This window comes from Filicampus tigris, chromosome 11 (genome assembly GCF_054856515.1).
Source record: "Filicampus tigris isolate MCC_2025a chromosome 11, RoL_Ftig_1.0, whole genome shotgun sequence".
NCBI lineage: Eukaryota > Metazoa > Chordata > Actinopteri > Syngnathiformes > Syngnathidae > Filicampus > Filicampus tigris.
In genome coordinates, this window is record NC_141227.1 from 9178241 (window position 1) to 9200538 (window position 22298).

General features: G+C 42.7%; 1 protein-coding gene across 7 annotated transcripts in view; it reads right to left on the reverse strand.

The window, feature by feature from the left end:
- Positions 1-386: 386 nt before the first annotated feature.
- fgfr2 (fibroblast growth factor receptor 2) overlaps positions 387-22298 on the reverse strand; it is a 47542-nt gene continuing 25630 nt past the window's right edge. For 4 of the 7 annotated variants that reach the window (XM_086044522.1, XM_086044527.1, XM_086044526.1 and 1 more), the window contains 13 exons: positions 20809-20932; positions 17713-17903; positions 16456-16600; positions 14625-14825; positions 13859-13997; positions 11034-11155; positions 10177-10287; positions 9318-9508; positions 8610-8732; positions 7094-7164; positions 3705-3842; positions 3188-3293; positions 387-1987 (listed from right to left, as the gene is read on the reverse strand). In XM_086044522.1, coding sequence (XP_085900648.1) covers positions 1823-1987; positions 3188-3293; positions 3705-3842; positions 7094-7164; positions 8610-8732; positions 9318-9508; positions 10177-10287; positions 11034-11155; positions 13859-13997; positions 14625-14825; positions 16456-16600; positions 17713-17903; positions 20809-20932 — 1827 coding nt within the window. In that variant the 3' untranslated portion in view covers positions 387-1822. Of the gene's footprint in view, positions 1988-3187; positions 3294-3704; positions 3843-7093; positions 7165-8609; positions 8733-9317; positions 9509-10176; positions 10288-11033; positions 11156-13858; positions 13999-14624; positions 14826-16455; positions 16601-17312; positions 17452-17712; positions 17904-20808; positions 20933-22298 lie in introns of all 7 variants that reach the window. The other 3 variants (XM_086044523.1, XM_086044525.1, XM_086044524.1) reach the window with 3 other exon arrangements.

Consider the following 22298-nt stretch of genomic DNA (forward strand, 5'->3'; position numbering starts at 1 on the left):
TATATTTTTTATGCTAAAATATAATTATCATGAATTTTCAAATTTGCGTTTACAAAATACATTTAAAAAAAATGTTTTTTAAAAAATCTTCGCTAAGATATACAACTAAAATCTTGTATTCCTGAAAAAAATAGTAATACTTTTAATATCTTTTTAAATGTACAAATAGTATAAATATTGCTGTTATTATTACCACTATTATAATTGGTATTATTATTGTTCATAAATTTATACATTTATAAATGTACCCACTAATCTTCAAACATCATATAATATAAAAAATTTTAAATTACAAAAATCACTTTGAATCAACACGCCACATGATCTTGAATAGACCCACCAGCTATTATTGGTACATAGTAACAACAAATTCACAGCCAAGTGTATGTGGTTTTAATTATTTATTTGCAAATGTGACAGATACATCTGCAACGGAACAGCTTAATGTTGGTCCAGTAGAAAATAAAACCACACTGATTTCATACTCTTTAAGTGTTCGATTGTGTCAAGTTAAGTTGGGGTCAAGGTCTAATCTAAAAGAGGCAGCGGATAATTAGTGTCTTTAAACTTGGAGCAGCGGACAATCCCGAAAACGTTCAATTCCTGAAGTAAAGCTAAGAAAGGCTTAAAGGTCTGAATAGAGAATGCCATCAAGGTCTACATAAGAAAGGAATAAGCTTGCTATAAAATGTAAAAATTCCCAAATTTTTAACTTAATATTCACATTCATATATAAAACTTAGAAAACGTATTTCTGTCAAACCCCCTAAAAATAAGCCATTTTTCCATTACTACAGAGAGATCATTTTTAAATTACCATACATTTCAAGGATTACTTAGATATTATCTTCATTATTCATAACATCATATTGATTTTGTTCTTTCTCCAGACTTACTCATTAATACAAACATCACAAGTCAATAAATTAACATGCTACCTCAGTCCCTGAAAGCCGCTACTTAACCATGTGTTACAGAGTGAATGGGAGACAGGTTTGTGTGTGTGTGTGTGTGTGTGTGTGTGTGTGTGTGTGTTTGGGTGTACAAGCTGTGTGCAAACCTGCCTATTACACCAAGCTGGGTGAAGGGGAGTGGTGTAAGGTGGGGTAAGTACCTTTTTATTTTTGAGTCCATACAAAAAAATAATTCATTGTAAATATATAATATATATTTATACATATTTGAAGATATTTACAAATATACCCAGAACTACACATTATAGTGTATTTTTTCTCTAGAATAATTGGGAGAGAGAAGTGAAAAAGAAAGACATCAATATTACAAAATAAACAGGAAAGCAGTATCTACGTGCGCTCTCCCTCTTCCTCTGGTTTTGTTAGTCAAAGCTTTGTCTTTTAGTCCATTTCCTATTTTCACTCCTCTTCTTTAAAGTTCAAATTGGTCCATACATTCCTCCAGGAGCAAACAAAAGTCTTGGAATGCCAGCCACTGGAATGGGGTCTCCAAACATTGTACATTCCAAACCTCTTTGTGTACAAACAGATATACAGTATATATATATAAAAAAAAGTCTCTGTTAATATGAAAAATGAGAGACAAGGACCCTTGAGAATGTCAGTTCATCCATTCTAAAAAAGCTCAGCTTGTGTCGGGCCCCTATCCTCTTCGTAAGACACGGGGGCATGTAGAAAGAATGTAGTTCCTGCAAATGGCAGTGCAACAGCGTTGCTGCCAGCCTGGTCCCGAAGGGGTCCATAAGTCAGCCGGAAGCTGGAGCGGGCCAGGAAGCTGGGAGAATTTCAGAGCAGGTGTCTTTGCTGAGTGTGATTTGGGTTTTTTAGGAAAGAGCGCAGGGCGGAGCTCATGTTTTGACGTTGCCATTGATGTGCTGATACTTGGGGAGACACGGCTCATCCGGTAAAGGCTCGTGTGAGAACACGGAGTCATCGCCGGAGGAGCAGGAGCTGCGAGTGTCGGGGAAGATTGGAGAATACTGCTCTGTGGGCGTGCACAGGTCCAGATACTCCTGTGAACACAGACAGAAAAAGTTGGGTTATTTTACAAAAGGGACAAAAGAGGAACTGAGTTAAAACCAAAAGGGAGAACAATGCTCACTTTTGTAATAGCAATGTATTTTATTAAACCACGATGAGAGAAAATGTAAAGAACATAAACAGGTTTCATAAAGTGTATTCACACCTTTAAGGGGCGTGGCCTAGAGCAAGTGCCAGCTCGTAAGTTGGGGCAAATGTTGGCTCAGCCGGTTTAAGGCTCCTTTTATGCCTGCTTGTATGAGAATGCCCAACATACCTATCAATATGTTTTCAAGACCTATTGCGAATACAATGCAACACCCCCCCCACCCAAAAACAATAACACCCTATTGTATTTATAAGGATGCATCGATATATAGTGCTGAAATACTCTCAGCAAAAGATGAGAGAGATACCAAAGGTTTATTGGAAAAGTGCTCTTCAAGAGGATTCAGTTGCGATTAGCTTGTGTGTTCCATTCTTTCTTGCGCCTTGTTTCTGACGACTGTTTCTGGGTCTGCTTGTCAGAGATGACTTTTTGTGGTTTTCTAGAAAAGAGCACTGGCTTCCATTTTCTCAGCTCAAAAAGAGAAGGCTCGCATTCCTAAAGACCTCCACATCTGCCAATGGTTTAGGGCAGAGAGAAGAGTGGGTGGGGGGTTTATTACATTTCAAAAGTTCAAAATGAAAGTAGGGCTTTTTTTGGCTTCAATTCATGGAGTTCCAGAGGAGAGATTCGTTTTGACAGCTTTCCATCTCCTTTGCTCAGCTCGCAGATAGCACAAAAGACAGGGAGGAGAATGGGCTTTGCTATAGGAAGCATGGTCGTAATGATCAGTCAAATTTACGGGGCCTTAGTGGCCTTGGTGGGCCTGGATCAAATACTTTTGGTGTGTATATATGTTGGTGGGGAGGGGGGAGTAATACTTATTACTTTGTACCCGCAACCTGGATTATGCTCCGAAAGCTTTCAGAAACATTCTGCTGAACCTTGCATGCACTGGCGAGAGCATGGTTTGGCTTGGATCAAAACTCGTGTTACGCTGTGTAGGAATGTATCATATTATTCCATTTTATTTTCACAAAAGGTCGACTTCCATTTGCCAGGAAACCATAACTTTAGAGCAGTACGGGTTCAAACCACCCTGAATTCTTCCAGGAACTTTGTGGAAGACCACTGAGGCTGCACTAACCTCATTGGTGCTGAGGGTGAGAATGCGATCCAGATCCTCAACAAGCTGCTTGAAAGTTGGTCTATGGGATGAGATGGCGTGCCAGCAGTCTTTCATCATCATATAGCTGAAAGACACAAAGTCAAAGTTGGTGTCTTCAACGAAGCAAGCGGAGGACACAGCAATTGGAGGACGGGGCGTTCATCATTCCTTTCTTATCTCTCAGTTTAAAAATCTGGGATTTATGGCTGTCTACAACCAACATTCATACAGTAAAAAGACTGCTGAAACTCGCATATTCTGTACCCTGCCACTGCTTTTGCGTTCCCTCTACCAATTTCCAGCTACCCCTACAAAGCAGTGCCATTGTGCTCTCGGTGAAAGACAGACACTGATAGCAGCCGGTGTCAGCTGTGTGAGGGAGGTCAGTGACAGAATGGACCGAGAAGACAGAGTAGGCCCCGAGTCATGGATCTGATGGGGCGCCATAAGAGGGCCACAGTGCTCGGGTCTATTGGAACATGTCAACCACTCTTACAGCTCATTGGTGCAGTTGCCAGGCTTGTCCATGCGATGGCCCTCTTTGAGCAGCTTGAAGAGCTCTTCCACAGGGATGCCAGGGTATGGGGAGCCCCCGAGGGTGAAGATCTCCCACATAAGCACCCCAAATGACCACCTGTTAAGAAAGGAAAAGACACAGGCACGATAAACAACAGAGGCAGCGGATTCACTTGATGTGTTGGACAAAGCAGAAGAATGTTCGAACAATGTGGAACACCAATGTTATTCTACAATCAGGTAGTCTCGAATCATCTCATTTTTGTAGTTGGGGTTTCCTTCACAGGGCTGGTATGACTGTGAAAATCAGATACATGTAATTATGATCATAAAAAGAAATGCTTGAAAATGGGTTAAAGCAGGGGCGGAGCCATGGGTGGGCACAGGCCCAGGCCCACCCAGACTGACAGACTGCTCACCCAGTGAGATTCATGAAAAAATATATACTTTTAAATTTTTTGTAAATCATTTTTGAATTTGTGTTTTTAATATTAAGAATGGTATAACGTTAGTTGTCTAAGGAAGTTTTAAACTTCATATTATTCAGTTTGTCATTCTATTTGAAGATACGATGTGTCGGGACAGGAGGATTGTGCGAAGTGAGAGAAATATTCAGGTCCACCCTGATTTTTCCAGGCCCACCCATTAGCCACGTTCTGGCTCCGCCCCTGTCTTAAAGTGATTATAAACCTTTTCTGATTTTGAGCAAAGGACTTTCTGCAAAAAGAAATAAATGACCTAGTTTGTATCTACCTCGCCACCGAGCCTTGAGTTTGACACTCATGTTCTGTATGCAAGGACAAAAGGTTCAGCAAACCTTAAGTCTTACTGAATATCTTCTGAGAAGCTGTATAACTTCATGTTTTGTTCTAATTTACATTGAGTCACATATGCATGTTTCTAGTGTCAATGCCACCCTTCATCTTGTGACACCAACCCACTCCCAGCGCCACTCCGGCCGGCCCTGATCTCATCAATGGCTTTTGTGCCCGCCGTGAAATTGACACAAGCTAGCATTGTCGCGTCAGTCCACACCAAAACAAACCGGGCCACCCAAACAGCAGAGAAATGAGGAACGGCCTATTGACCTTTTGATTAACTACTATTGACTTCCCTGTTGTAAAATTCTCTGATTCCATCACTTGTTGATGTGGGTCAAGTTTGGACAGACTGGACCCACATAAGATCAGTCTTTCAATGCTGTATCATAACACAGAAGGTATGCTTACGAACACAGATGCATTTGGCTCGGTGCTACAGGCACCATGAAGGCAACAGGCGAGCGGGACTGCCGATATATCAGTTTCTTCCATCTGTTTACACAAGCAGTACCAGCTTGATGCTGGTCTCTCTTGTTGACACACTCGTCTCTCCTTTCTGGACTACTTTGTAAATGCCTCTCAGCACTGTGTCAACCCGTTTCCCCTGCACGTCCGTGTCCATGTGCGCCCATCCTTGACTCAACAAACAAGCATACGCACCAACATGTGACCTTTGACTTCACCTTTCATATATTCCAGCCAACAACACCAAACGAATCAATGGGCATACTGCTGTGCAATTGATAGATACACAACAACGGTGAGTCTAAATCAACTGTGAAATGATCAATTCTCACTTCATTGGTCCAAAAAATATCATTAGCAATATTATTTAAAAATAAAGTATCGATGTCTTGTGTGTATCTTTGCCAGTGACGTATAGTGACAGGCAGAACATTTAAATGCTCTTCCACTGCCACCACAAATCATTATTTCAGTATAGACTGTATACTTTATAATGGTGTGTTTTCTTTGGTGGCATGTCATGAGATTCTTCTCATGTAAAATATGTGTGTTGGCTCAATAAAAAGAAGGTTGTGCAACTGCACTACACTACCATAGTTCAAGCTTTTTTTGCTCTGCTGGAAATGTTATGAGATTGAAAGAGGAGAGAATGAATATAGATGTGCGCAAGCAAGTCAATATTAGCACACACAGATCTTGGGAGCTTAATAAGCAGCAAAATTTGGTTTTAGTTTGATTCGATCTCCCCCTAGGCAAGGACTGTGACCATGATGCCATCTTTCGGGCATTGCGCATGAGTCTACATCAACAAGGGTCGACTTCCATTGTAATTCATGTATTCATTTAATCTGATGTCATTTGGGGATTGCCTGTGCACTCTGTTGGTGTTGAATTAAACAGACCCCCCCCCACCCCCCACCCCCAACACACACTTCCCAAACAGCCTTGTTGCTTTCATAATGTTATGTGATGGAACAAACAATTACTAAAAGTGAGTGATGAAATGTAATTAGCTGAGAGCGAACAAAGGAGGACTGCCTGAACTCCCATCCACTCTCCTGTTATGATTGATTGGTGCTGCTCTGTGGAACACGAACGGCATCGTGTGTACAGGCAGATATTATTTACAGGCGCGCACGTGCACACACACGCACGTACATAAATACTTACAGATGTGGACTGAAAAGAGGTCACTTCACTCCAAAACCTAACTGGAAGAGCTCCATGTTGAAACTGCTACTGGTGCTTGTCTCAAAGACAAACAAATGCATGTGGATGCAAAATCTCTTTTTCTAGAGGTCAGCTTGCAAGGCATTTGCCTAATTGCCACATACACACTCTGCCGCCTGCGTCTGGAGCAGAAACTTCAAACGACGCTGTCAGGTCGCATATGACTCAAACACCAAAAAGGGAGTAATGCTCTCCCTTTGTTCTCTTTTTAGAATGAGTGTTCTTGAACTTTAAAAAAAAAAAAAAAAAAAAAGGGGGGAGACTGCGACGGGTCAGCAATTCACATACCAGATGAATGAAAATAAGATTGGTGGGGGGTGAAAGTGAAAGATGGTGGGAGGGATTATTTAGAGCATCTTCAAAACGATGAGCCCCATGTTCAAAGTGAGGGGAAGACAGGGGGCTCGAGCAGGAAGAGGACTAGGATGCAGGGCTGCAGCTTTGTCGCACTTAGACGAACCAGTGCGGGGGCACAAAAAGGTGGAGGGGGGGCGGGGGTGGGTCATCTGAGCTGGGACGCAGAAGCAAAATGTGAATCAGTGGGGGAGTAGGTACTGGTGGGTTCTGGGCTCCTTCCAGGGCCCTTTGAAGCCGCTCAGATTAGTAACACGGCATTGGCTACAAGTCTAGCGTGAAATCCTCACTTTTGCCACAAACCGGCCAGCATTGGCCCCCTATAGGCAAGCAAGCACTCCACCCACCAAACACCTCAAACTAGACTCCATCTAGTATAACCCTGCAGCTGCACAAGACATTGTGTGGATGACTGTGAAAAGTACAGATTGTATGAATAACATTATTCTCTAAGGGTGGTGGTGAGATATACTGTATTTTATTGTTAGAAATTACTTACACATCACTCTGGTGAGTGTAGACCCGGTCAAAAAGCGCTTCGGGAGCCATCCACTTTACAGGAAGGCGGCCCTGTAGACAGACAAAAGTGAAAAATCGAACAAAATGATCAACTTTCATTCCAAGCCTGATCAGCATTTTTGACGTTTTTTTCCGCTGGGAGATTGTTACTCGAAGAGGGGGGTGAGCATGAGTGTCTAGGAAGAGGCATTCCCAGAGGAATATTTACGGAGTGTTCAAGCAATAGAGCTGATGGACAGATCTTGGACGATGTGCCGCAGTATCTGTCTTTGTGCTATTAAAACACTAACTGGAAGGCAAAGCTGATCTGAATCAATATCTGTTTGATGGCTTGGCCATGAGGTCTTTGCAAAGACAGAAATAGTGGAAGATATACAATATAACATATAGATATGTATTTTAATATAGATTCAGCCCTCCGACATGCTTTAAAGGGCCACTAGTGGAAACACAGCCTTCTGATTAATAGTGCGTTTGTGCAATATGAGTTAAGCAGCAAAATCCACCCGTTTTTAGCCATCTCAGGGGGCGGCCATTTTGTCATTTCTGTCGACTGAAAATGACATCACAACTGCTCAGGGCTCAGGGAACGACCAATCACAGCTCGGCTGTTTTCTAAAGCTGAGCCATTTCCTCACTCACTAAAAACGAGTGGATTAATTCTTATTCCACAAACACAATATTTATCAGAATGCCTTGTTTCAAATAGTGGGCTTGCATACATATTCTTGAAAAAAATATGTTTGGCTTGATTTCCACTTCAAACACAAGAAAACATTAAAAGCCACTTAAACGTATTGCTTGATAGCCGAAGTGCGAACGATGAACCCCGATATAGCTGTAATCAGAATACGACATTACGGCCACATGTAGATAACAGAAGTATCAAACACACAAAAAAAAATCATGTTTCTATGCCGACACATTGGGAAAATAAACACAAATTAAATCTAAACATCACAACAATGGCAGCTCTGTCTAAATGTAACATAAGCGATGGTCATCACTGTCACGGCTGCCATTGTCATAATCATCATTACTCTCAACATCGCTGCATACTGTTGTTGTTGACAGCTTGTTCTCAGCGTGATTGTGCATGGGATGAAAAGGCAAGCATGCATACGAAATGAGGGCGTGCGGACTGGGCTGCACTGCGGTGGGAAAGAAAGACACCACTGGGCCGCTATGGAGTTGTCAATTATGTTTAAACTGCTCCCCCTCTCACTGTGTCTCTCTTTCTGGCTAATTGTATAAGTGCCTATGAAACTAAAGGAGGGAGAGGGATAAACAAGGCAGTCTACAGAATCCCGACATTCACAGGCTGCCTGGGAACCTGCAGCTTCTGCCAAGACACAAATCCAAGAAAAGAGTGAAAAAGAAAGATGAGGGAAGAGAGTGAATTTGAAGGATGGGTAAATAAATCACAGCTCCCCAAGACTCCCCCGTCCCTCCAAGAGCTCCATGCCACGTGTGCCACATGCAGGTCGATGACTCACGTTGGTTGTCTTTTTATAGTAGTCGATGTTATGGACATCGCGGGCCAAACCGAAGTCAGCGATCTTCATGACGTTGCTTTCTGTGACCAGGACATTCCTGGCTGCCAGGTCTCTGTGTATACACTAGGATGGAGAGAGTGAGAAATGCAGGGGGAGAGGGGGGTGGGGGGTGGGTCACAAAGTGGAAAAAAAATGAGGGCAAGGGAAGAATAAGACATTTACGTCACTCTACAAATAAATGAACTCTGAATCTCCTGGACACAGGTACCACTGTCCCGAATAACGTCACAGGACAAAGTCTGCAATTGTGTGAACGTGTCTGAAAAGTTTGGATTCCTCCTTTGCCACATGCGTGGTCATCCGCAGATCTGTAGATCACGCATGTGCAAGAATGTGTGTGTGTGCGAGTGAGAGTGTCGCATTCCAACAGTGAGCAGGAGCGTGAGGCTGTCTTTGGGCAACATGGCTACACTACTATTGTGAACGAAAAAAAAAAAAGTACAATTCCTCCACACAGAGAGGCCTTTGTCATGGGATGAGACACAATGAAGCGGTTGGACATGGGGGTGACATCAATGTTTTTAAAAGATAAAACTCCCACAGTGACTCACAAGTGCCGGCCAAAGCAAAACCAATACAACACAATAGCTCAAGCCTAAAAATTTCTGTTCTCTGTAGCATGTAGATGGCCTTTTGTTTGCGTGGTACCTTTTGTGATGCGAGGTACTCCATGCCCCGTGCCACTTGATAAGTGCAAGAGATCAGATCTTTGAAAGTGAGCTGTTCGTCAGAGACACGGGCAATGTCGTAGGAGTACTCCATTCCAGGGGGTCGGCGGGCTCGGAGGTACTCCCTCAGGTTACCTTTGGATGCGTACTCCACGATCACATACAGGGGGCCTGCATTGGAGGAAACATTGGATTTTACTTACTAACTTACACTTACCGTCAGTCATTAGCACTAGAGATAGACCGATATGCTTTTTTCAGGGTCGATACTGATACCGATTATCAGTAGTCCAGAAGGCCGATAACCGATATTTGGAGCCGATATTCATTTTAAGTATAAAGGAAAATATTGGCATCAAAATCTAAAGAAAAATGTACTCTTAACTTTGTTGCAACGTTTATAAGCATGTTTATTGAACAATGTTTCAGGTTTGCATAATGTTGATTATTATTATTTCAAGAAATTTTTGACAATATACATCTCTGTTATAAAATTCTAACAAAAAGTTCAGGGAGCACCCGGGGTTGTCAGCATGTCTTAAAAAGGATAAATGAAAACTTAAACAATAGCTCCATGTAGTTTTCTACAGTAAATGAAAATTTCAAAATGACAGAAACGTTAAACTTTCACATATCTTTGTTTTGACTTCCATGGATTTAAATTGATTTATTATCGGCCAGTTTTAAAAAAGGCCGACGCCGATATTCGTCAAAAAGCCAAATATCGGTGCCGATAATCGGCCCGGCTGATAATGAGTCCATCCCTAATTAGCACTCAAGAAAAAGAGTTTAGCTTCCTCCTAGAGACATGGACACAAACTTCATTTCCCTTTGCTTACCATCTTGCGTGCATGCCCCCAACAGATTGATGATGTTCTTATGTTTACCGATCATCTTCATCATTTCCATCTCTGACACCAGGTCAGACAGGTCCTTTTCGGTGGCGTCATCTAAAAGCAGAAGAAGAATGATCGAAAGTTGCCGAGGGAAAACAAACACGCCTACGTCCTGCCTTCCTTCTAACCCTTGACTCAGAGCTTATTGTCAGCCAGTCAGACGGCACCTTGTTTTCTAGTGCGCTTTGATTAAATGCAGCTGACAGACAATGTGGACTAAAGTTACAACACTGAGGGGAGATCCTCATGCAGACTACAGGAGCACCTTTTCGGTGCCAGGAGGAGGAGAAAAGAATGACTTAAAGATGCTCAATCTGGATTCATTATCTGCTGCACAAGCTCGCTTTTCATAGGAGATTGGTTGGATCCGCACGGCTTGAATGGCATTGCCTGAATTCCTCCGCATCACAAGCTTAACTAAAGGGCACATTTCTATAGACAAGGTTGATCTGCCGCTTTACCTGATCCTACCCTACTAGTGCTGCTGCTTTCATTAATAACAGCGGTGTGACTCGTGTCTTTGTGCGGGTGCTGAATGAGCTTCGGCCAGCTGCTGCTCTGGGGTCAGCTATGTGACCACTGTTCAACCTTACCTAGCCCAACCGTCAGACCCCATAGGTGTCATTCGGCATCCACCAATAACAAATAATAATGACTCCCCCAGGCTCCACTTTGCCCTGCAATGAACTCAATGAACGTGCTCGAGTTGCCCACATAAAGTGAAAGGGTACACTCGGCATCCCTGTAGTCCGATTTTTGGTGTTTATAGTTACAACCGGAATAAGTCAGGACCTACTTACCTTTCAGCATCTTGACAGCGACAGTCAAAGCCTCTTTGGGTTTGTCTTTATCAATGCCAAGAGCTTCTGCCATTACTACTTGGCCGAAGCAGCCTTCACCGAGTGGTTTGCCCAGGGTCAGCCTGCAGCCGTACGCAATAAAACACAGACAGGGCTCTGATTAGCAGTTGAAATGCACAGTAAAACAGGGACGATCTATTCATGTGCCAATTCACTCCGAATTAATAAAATTGAGTGTGCATGAGAGTAAAACAGGGAAGGAATGTTTGCTTGCTTCGACTTTGCATTTAAACTTTTTTTTTTTTTACTTTTTCCACCAGCTCTAGCTTCAATCAGATTATGAATGTGAGTGCTTTATTGGCACATTGACTGCTGAAAGGTGGACACTGCAAAAATCGGATAAAGCCCAGTGAAGGCACTCCCTTCTAAACTGTTTACCATGCTTTGGCACGTGCTAATATGCGCTTAGTTGTGCCATTACACAAGCTCTCTCAGCCCAGACACATTAACGTGTGACGGGTGGACTGCTGCCAAGGTGCTGCCACACCGGCGGACCTCACTACATTTCCACATGCAAATGTAATTACCTCTGTTTAGTATGCCATACTGTAAATGTAAACTATCTTATAGTGAAGTATAGTTCATACTAGTGGTGGGCGATATGACGATATTAGATCGTTAAGCGGTTTAACGTGTTCACGATCTCATAAAGCCGAAAGATCGTTTGATCGTCTACATGGCACATTCTAAACAGTCTAGCTCTATAGCGGCGCAAAGCCGCTGACGCGTATACTCGATCAACCTATCACAGCACGCACAGTGCACCGTACGTGACACTCCCCGCCTCCCGTTTTGTTTGTATAGCGGGAAGCTATAGCGGAAAGTCCCCACGAAGCAGAGTCGGTCCCGAAAAGAAACTCCACATCCACAGTGTCGATTTGGTTTGGCTTTTCCTTGGAGAAGAAAGCACAAACCATCCATCCATCCATCCATTATCGTTAACGCTTATCCTCACAAGGGTCGCGGGGCGTGCTGGAGCCTATCCCAGCTGTCTTCAGGCAGCAGGCGGGGGACACCCTGAATAGGTTGCCAGCCAATCGCAGGGCACACAGAGACACACAAACAACCGCACTCACAATCACACCTAGGGGCAATTTAGAGAGTCCAATCAACTTACCATGCATGTTTTTGGAATGTAGGAGGAAACCGGAGTACCCGGAGAAAACCCACGCAGGCACGGGGAGAACATGCAAACTCCACACAGGGAGGCCGGGGCCGGGATCGGACCCACGACCTCTGAACTGTGAGGCGGACGTGCTAACCAGTCGTCCACCGTGCCGCCCCAAGCGCAAACCAGTTATTTGCAAAGTTTGCAGAGACTCGGTTCGGACGTCAGCGCCGACAGCCAAAACAAACGGTGATCAGACCATTGGTAGCCGGAGGCAGCCGCTAGCTCCAAGCTAACGCAACCCACGGTAACGGTCATTTAACAAGCGCACTCCGTATGAAAAAACAAGCAAGCAGTGTAAAGAAGTAACTAAGGCAGTGACTTATTATCTTGCTGAAGACATGATTCCCATTAGAACAGTGGAAAACGAGGGCTTTAAAAGACTCTTCAAAGTTTACATTATACTACCTGTTATGTTTACATTCACTGCACATTTTGATAAAAATGATCACTATTCAAATTAAAACCTGTTCAGACAGCTTAGCTGACTTAAAACTCATTTTTTTCTTTTAGAGTTTTATACACATTCTAAATATGTTTTATGTTTAACATGAGGAAAATGGTCAGAAATGTGCACCTTAGTCTTAAAAAACGATGTAAAAAAAGAATTGTGATAAAATCGTGATCGTGATTTTATTTTTTTAAAAATCATGATATGATATTTTTTCCAGAAGGCCCACCCCTAGTTCATACACGTAAGCTTTTAGTTGGAATCGTGTGGGTGGTGAAAAAATTGGGGGAGGTAGATCAAGATTTTCCTTTGACACGGTCAGCCTTTTATAGTTTTGGTTGCTTGACTGTTTGTTTTTGTTTGTCTTCATCTTTTGATTGACAAGTGTTGGTCCCACCCATGGTTTCAGCATCTTGGCTATGTAAACTCAAATTGCAGGCCGAGGAAGGTCGGGACCTGAGGCCAGCAGCCTGCCACAGTAACACAATCCCCTATCTGTCTACACATGTTCGCCACACTCAATGGCCACCATTCTGTCCATACAGCCACACATAATTGATGTTATTTTTTGCCTCCGCACAAGCCGCAAATGTTTGCATTCCTCAGCATTCTGCAATTCCAACATGATCCCTCAGGCATTGTGTGACACTAGCAGCATAAAGGCCCAAACAGAAATGGATTCAACCTCAAGAAAAAGTCTCTTTTTTGCTCGTCTATTATAATAAAACATTCAGTGTACATCCGAATGATGGTACAGAATGAACTGCACCTTCTTGTTTGATTTGTTTCACTTTACAGGCCTGTTGTTAATTTATTGAGTTTACATTATAAGGGCTATTACCATTAGCAATATTAACCCAGCACACAATGATATAGAGTACTGTTATAACAGTGATAATAAAACTCTATTGTGGTCTACAATTAGCTGTAGAAAATGGTGACACAGGTGCTGCAATGTGGATCTTAAATTACCTGCAGTGACAATTTATTTGCTGGAATAACAATGCATACTGTATGTAAATTGTGGTTAGTTAATGTCACCTCACAAAACCCAACATGATTAAGTCAAGCAGAGACATTGAACATTAACGGGGAAGAAATCTGACTCGTATTCAGACAAGTAAGACAAGGATTGAATCTGCTGACCTGTCTCTGGCAAACTCCCACCGCGGATCCTCGGGAAGGTCGTACTCAGGGATCGGGTCATCGTGCGCAGAACTCCGCCGCGTGGTGATGCGTACGAGTGGCGTGTTGGAGTTCATGGAAGCACTGGAGTCAGCCGACACCTACAGTTACAAAAAGATTGGCTGATCACCACTATCTGGGTTCAAAAGACAGACAAAGCTCTTGGGCATCACTAGAGGAGTCGCTTTATGCACGTCCGTATTGCGTCGGTACTGTACCTGTATCGATATTATCAGCAATGTTTTCACATGCATCATATTAATGTGCTTGATTTCAGAACTACCTGTATTATCTTCAGAGATATGAATCTCTACTGATTACAGTGAAGAAGTGAACACCAAGAATGTGTGATAAGCAGCCTTCCGTGCTTCTTGTTTTCCCTTTTTTTCCCCTTGACACTCAGCTTACCTCGACACAGGATTCAGGTCTCTCTGCAGGGGGCATCCAACATTTTTTTGTACCTTTTCATTTCACTTGAAGGAAAAGCATGACTCAAACAAATTCACAAACTGTAGTAGAGCTGGCTTGCCTTAGAAAGTAGCTTGGAGATGCACGGTTCAAAGTACAGATTTTTAAATGTGTCTTTCTAATATGTATTTAAACTTTACCAACCATGCATCATTTTTTAAACTTGTTAAAGTAAACAAAGACTATTTTTGTCTTGTGTTTGCGTGTCTTTTGTGCTCCTCTAGAGGTGTTAGATGCCATAGAACTCTTTATCTACTTTCTGTTACCTGGCGGCGCAGAGGGATCTGTTTGCTCAGTTTGTGAACTGCAGGTTGGCTGCTGAAGTCCGGCTTTTTGGCCGTGTTCCTCATGCGGCACACCACCACGATGCCCACCATGCAGGCAATGAGGAAGACGCCTGCGCAGTAAATTGCGATCTCCACATAATCGGGAGAAAGGGGCTCCACGTTTTTCTCTGCAGCTGATGCAAAAGGAGGGACAGTGAGACAGAGATTTGATTAAAGGTCACGCACTGATCACCCTGGCACACTCTTACAAGGACGTTCATCATTCAAATCAACACATATAGAGTAACACAGACACAGATGCTCTAGCACAAATGTAATCGCCATCAACCTTAACCAAAACTCTCTCTCTTCTCCAGGTACTTGCATGCCAAGTGTACCACGTGAGCACACCAAGAAAAAGACAACACATGCCTCACTTGATTTCACACACAAAAGAGTGCAAGACATGAATTCGTGGATTTTGTGGTTTGTGCTTCAAAGATGAACTGCTCCAGAACGAATGAACCCTCAAAAACATAAACATGCTCTTTTGTAATATGAAGCCAATTAAGAGGCCTGCCCGCCATCCACATGGGTGTAAAAACATACAACATACCCAAAGGAGGAGGCTGTTGGTGGATACAGTTGAGAGATATTCTCTTATTGAGGCCATAATGAAAAGAGAAATAACATTAATGTAGTACTTGCAGTTCTTTCACGAGAAAAGACGTCACGCTGCTGATGGTGGAGGCGGGGTGGCAAAACATTGCGTTTTTAATTATTTCATTGTTTATTCAAATTATATACCGGTACATGTGTAAATTTATAACTGATATTAAGCAGATTTCATCATTCATTATGTACTTATGGTCATCATTATTTTCATAAAATGACAGTTTTATTGATTTTTTGGACTACTTGGTTTATGTTTTACTTGTTTTAATTATTTTTTTTTCACTGAGGCGCTAATACTCATTTATTATGGCTCACCTACAGTTCAAAATGTGTAATGTTTGCTAACAACAAAAAATATGCTACCCATTTAACATTTGTGGAAAATGATACTATATATATATTTTTTTTTTCTCTCTCTTATTATTCAATATTCTGGTATGCATAATTACTGGCCTGTAACGCGTAGCAATGAACAGAAGTAGCATGACAAAATTTATCAACGAACGAACACAACCAACCCAGCACTCACATTCATGAGTTTTTGTTTTGGAAACTGAGTTTGGGCTCTGATAATGTAGAAAGTAAAGCCAGATTTCATGCATAAACTGAGCTTTGACTTTCGCCCTTTATTTCAAGAAGAAAATAAAGACTCAAAAAGACAACCATTATCAGAGCCAGGAAAAGAGTCAAAATGAAATAAATTGAGACGTGTGCTGAATTGCACAAGACCAAAATATGGCACTGACATGCTTATCTGAAGGAGCAGGAGAGATGTGACAAAGAAGGTGGGAGACAAATCCTCCCTTCCCTTTGGAGTCTGGAGACACTCAAGCTGCTCTGGGAGCTCCACTTCCGTCCCCGAGTTATAATAATTTGTCTGCAAACGACCCTCTTATCTGCTTTGAGCTTTCAACAGCGTTCCAGTCCAGCTCATATTAAAGAATATATGCCCCTTGCTGCTCTTGCATGACGCTATCTTGGGTTACGACCATGCAAGTTCATCTGAGTAACTGAATATTTGAGCTATGTGTCTGCTCCTCCAGAGGGAAGACTTGCCTTCTCGAAACCAATGACACCACACAATCCAAATATAATGGACCATGCTGTTGGAAGAAATGGAAGGAAAGGACAGTTAATCAGTGTATTTACCTGGAAGCACCGTCAACCAAGCAGTGTGATAGGAGATCCCAATAGAATTACCCGCCAAGCACGTATACTCCCCAGCATGTTCAAATGTTACATTGGGCAAGTAGAGAACTTCTATCTCCTTATCTGTGGTGTTTACACCCGCGGTCTGGAGAGAGGAAGAAGGAGGAGGTGGAAAAGAAGAAGGAGAGGGTAGATGATAAGAGCCGGAGTTGGGGGGTGGGGTTAAAGCGGGGTTACAAAGTAAAGATGGGGGGAGGACAGAGAGAGGAGAAAAAAAAATGAGACCCAAAACACCAAGAAAGAAATAAGAGGATGGTGTCCAACGATGAATTCCCACCTACAGCATAGATGTTGGGTTGATGAAACGAGGTGGGGGGTGTGGGATCAACAAAAGAGCAATAAAGCGCCCAATACGCCACCAAAACATGTGAACTTAAAGGCAAATAAATAACCAGATAAAACATCCCACAGCCATACCAAGAGACTATAACTAGAGGCCAGTCTAATGACTACATTAGACCGGGCACATGCACACACAAACACAGAGAGCATGGAGAGAACTGCTACATACACTATATATTGACACAGCAGACAAGACAAGAGATAAGAAACAAATGTGTGTGCTGTGTGCTGTGACAATTTTAGTGTTTAGGTAGGCAGCTCCGCTCAATGCTTCCGAGGCTGAGAAAGTCTCAGCGGCTGCAACACAAAAGTGTAGCATTAGGGGAGGGACGGTCGTGAGGACCCAGGATCACCAAGAGACCACCAATAGGACTGCCACAAAACAGCAGGTCAGGGTTGAAGCCCAGGAAACCACACCAGGAGAGGAGGGAAGGCCGGTCAGGTCTTTGGGTTACCTGGGATGACAGTCAGCCAGCCAGACTGGCTGGCTTCCCCTATATAATTGGAGACTTTACAGATATACTCTCCGGCATCATCCGGCGTCACGTTGGTGAGGTTGAGCACCTCCGCGTTGGAGCTGTTAATGCCTGAACGCTGAAATCCACACATTATGACAGGACAAGGTCATCATCAGAATCATACAGATGTGCAAACATGACAATGACGTCTCTGAAATGGATAAGTAGGAGAGGAAGGGGACACCAGGAGCCACAATAGATACTGTAAGACCTGTTAATATAAATATATAGGTGAGGACAGAACATCTGCATCAGGTTGTGGTGGACATTGGGGAAACCATGTTAAGAAAGGGAGAATCATTTGAATCCAATCAGGAGAATACAAGTGCTGGCGTACCTTTAGCACTTTGACATAAGGGTGCCCATCGGGACCGTAGCGACTGCCGTTCTGAGTGGTGTGCTTCAACCACTGAATATGAGGTTGGGCGTCGCTGTACACTTTGCAGACAAAGCGGGCGTCTTCTCCCACATAGACGGACGTGTTGGCGGGCAGGCCAGCTTGAAGAATGGGCCGGTGAGGAGACCGCTCTGGACAGAGGGAAAGTTCTTTTTAGCTTAAACAGACATACGCATATGTTGTAAACATTGTTGAACTCTACTGCCCGGTGAAAAAGTGGCTTTACGGTACACAAATATGAGAAGTACTCCATTGCTGTCCTTATATGTTGCTGTTCCATTCCTCCTCTTTGTTGAATAATTAGTAGGTTACACTGTCATGAATTGGTATGGTGTCACACTACTTACATAGCTGACACAGATACTGACGTCCCGCCTACATAGCCTGTAGTGGAAACACAAGCCACTAGAAGTGTTCAACTTGGTGGGAATGGCTATCACAAAGTAAAATGTCTTGAAACCAGATGGTAAACATCTTTAGATCATCCATTTCATTTTAACGATTACAGTATCTCCAGGACTTCCTGAGTTCTGTGTACAAAGATTTCCTGGTAAACTTGGACAGACAGAAACATGTCTGCTCACTTCTTATCGGAGAATAATTTGAAAGCCTCAAATGATTATAAAGACATGGCCATATATCCTTAAAGGAATTTTTGCTGGAGGAGGACATCCATAAAGGTACATATTTAAGCAGTCGGAGGGTCATGCTTGGAAAGTGAAACACCTTTGCGGCTCCCCCACATGTCCTGCTATCTGCATTCTTCTGCTGGCAAACATTTGGACTGCAAATCCAAACAGAGCGAGACCTGTTGAACAATGCGGCCTTTCAAACTGCACCGGGTCGCCACAAGCGTGCTGAGGAGCCCACCAACCCCCACACTGACAGCAACTACTCGCTGCCATCACACACACACACATTCACATGGAATGACATCACTCTGCCTGAGGCACTGTATTGCTTTTTCAAACAATGCCTGAAGGTAAGTGCAGTGCGCCATACAAGTTGCAGCTGAAAGCCTCGACACTCAGTTACAAAATGAAGGAATGGGATGAGAGATCTGCTTGCGTCCTTGAATGTATGTTTGTGTTTCTGTACATCTTTCTGCAATGTGTCAAATAAGACGATTACCACTCCTCCTTCCTATCCCTATCCCCCTATCCTCCTTTCTGCATTGTCATTGTGCTAGTGTCCATTTTTTACTCTCTATCTCGCAAAAGCATGTTTAGCCTCTAAAGCTTTTACAGACACAGTGAGGGAAACTATGTTACAGTCAAACCTTTCCCAATGTAAATGTAAAACTGCAAGTGACAATAAAAAATAACTGGCAAAAAAGAATAATTTGTCACCATTTAATGTCCCGAGGAAATACGCTCTACCGGAACAATCATGACAGGAGTCATTGGCAAGACATCCCATCCTTCACACAAGAGAGCAATACTGAAGGAGGGGGAAGACGTCAACTCAGACATAAAACCAAATCAATAGAGAAACGTACGCTTTCAAGCATGATGATGAAATGAAATACTTTGAAATGAATGTATTCCGTATATGAATTAAAAGAGGACTTTTCATATCAGCTATTGGTCAGGCTAACTTGATTTTGAATTTTTAAAAATCAGATTGGTTATATTAACAACACTGTGATTTAATGGAGGCAAAAGCAGACAATGCAGGATACTCTACATAAACCCGCTCTGACCTGGTTGCCTGCCAGAATAGGGCCTCAAAGAACAACCGGAAGAAACTTTCAAACCAACCGAGGGCCACTGGGTGCCGGCTTCTCTTTTGACTCCCATCGTGTGTCCTCTCATCATGTGTGTCCACTCACGGTTATCCAACCGCTGCCCTTGCTTCAGAGGGCCAGTTTGAGCCAGAAGTCACTAGTTTTGCCTCGTTTTAACACTGATAAGAGCAATCTTTTCTGTGCATTTCCCCTGCTTTTCTGCTCTTCCTTTGTGCACCACATTATAAAGGAGTAAAATGAAACAAGAGGTTGCAGGGGGCAGTGTCTGTGGAGCCAGACATTTAGAGGCTTTACTGCTCGGCTGTAAAGCAGAACAAAAAGCAGAAATATGCAGTCGAAAGCAGAGCTTTGGCTTACTGCAGAATCGGCCGGAGCAAGGGGCCTGAGTTAGTGTATTATGTGTGCGTGTGTATTTACTCTAGGTGCATTTGGCTATACACTCATTGTGCAAAAACCCTCAGGCATTTAATCTCTATTTGATAAAACACAGAAAGAAACGTGAATTGAAGCAGAAGTGCACAGGTCTTTTGAGGACAATGGTGAGTGGAGTCGATTTTGTCTCCCACTCTCATGCGGTGACCAGTGGACCCTTAAACATTTTTTTTGTGGATCAAACATCTGCAGTTGAACATCATCCAGGTTGTGGATTATTGACCTTTTCCGTCAGATAAGTGAGTCCATGAGATTACTTGTAAGCGATTCAAGCAAGTCCTAATGAGAGTGAGTCTGCACCCTTAACATACATGCTCACATTGATCCTCAGTCGTTATCCTACTCTTGTGCTGCTGACTATTGATTTTGCTAACTCAGCAGAAAAAACACTTTGCTTTGTGTGCTCCAAAGGTCATTAAAAAGGGTTGACCAACTTTGATGAGTGTAGTAGTGCTGACCAAAGCACCACGTGTACTCTTGACTTAGTGACACAAAATAATCATCTAATAATGAGTCCATGAAACACCAGAGGCGTACTTCATCTTTTTACCTTCACTGGAAACGTATTCAAATTCTCTTTTGGAGTAACTGCTCATTTACTGTGTAATTCAATCACTAGGATATAATATGGCAAAAGTTGTTGATTCTTCTAACTGACTAAACCAACTGAAAATACCACAATGGTGAAATTTAACTCTTACCAGTTTGGAATCCATCACCCAGCTGATGAAACTTCACACACAAGCAGATATACCTTCAGAAGTGTGCCTTGCCCCCCCCCACCCCCACCTCCTACCCCCACCTCTCCACTCGTCCTAAATTAGCATTTAAGATTTGTACGTTGTGTCACTACTAACCAACAACATCCAGGGTGTAGGTGTGGCTGATGGATCCAAACTCATTCGTCACCAAGCAAGTGTAGTTGCCTTTGTCCGATGGAACCACACTTTCCATAATAAGGGTCCAGTGCTGACTTCGTACCTGCGGAAGCAAGTCAGTGTTGTTATAAGATGAGTAAATTCATAAGGAGAAAAAAACTCACAGATATCTACAGGTAATAGAGAGAAAGAGAAGGAAAAGAAACAGTGTGCAGGGAAACAATGTTAAGGGAGGTAAAATGGCAAACCGAGCAGAGTTGCTTAATGTTCCCTGTACTATCTAATTTAATCAACCAGTTACAAAGAAGTTGAGTAATAAATATCCGACGTTATGTTAAGAAGTTTCATACAGTTTACAGGGCATCGTTGGTTTCCAAGTCCTTCCTGCGACGGTGATGTAAGTCAAGTCACAGGGTAGTCTATCACTAACCTACGCTAATGCACTAGTAAAGCCAACCAATTATTAGAGGAAATATATGTATGAGAATGTTTTAGGTCATACCCATAATACAAGGAAATTAAAAATACAGTAAGTAGTACGGTGCTAACTGAACATACCTTTTTTGTGCCGACATATTTTAATAGCACTGCGCAAACTAGTAGGTGATGATGTATTTCAAACCTTGAAACCAATGTCGGGATCAAAAAACAAGAACCTTCTGAACTTATTTTTATTATTTCAATGCGCTAAATGAGTTGCATCGGTGTGTGGGTCCCACATGACCAACCAACAATAAAAACGATTTCTGCCGACATTCAGAGTGACTGGAGCGAGACAAGCCCACATTTCACACAAAGGAGAGCTTATGCTACAGGGCTGGGCACAGGTACAGCTTTTGTCTAACATTTCTGGACAAAAAAAAGGAAATGAGCTGCCTGAAGTTTGTCTAACAGGGTGAATGTATCATTTTCACCAGGCTGCTTTTTGTCTGCATTGTAATAAACCTGCTAATGGACGCAATATTAGCAGCTACATTAACACAATCTCCACCTTAAACTCTCCTGGCGGGGCAACAATCAGCCTTTAGCTTTTTCGGTTAGCATCTCCGCAAATTTCCGGTAAGTTCCAATCATCTGCTTTACTTTCTATGTGCGATTGTTCTTCTTTTGACAAAGTAAAATATAGCAGACATATCTAGGATGATCGAAGCTGAGTGACAAGTCCAATTGTTGGGACCATATTATTGTTAGTCAAGAAATTGGTCATGTTTACGAGACAATTGTTTTCTGATTCCCGAAAAAGGAACCTTATTTATGTTGTAACTAAGTTTCATTGTAACCATAACATCACGCTGAGTTGTGTCATACACAACCGCAACAGAAACCTCCTGCAGTTATTCATTGACCATTTAGTGAATCACATAAAATCATGTGCGACAATCACACACACACCAAAGCGAGCAAGACCTGTTTTCCCTGATTGAGTTACCTCAGTCTCTTCTCAGTTCACACATGACACTACCCACGTT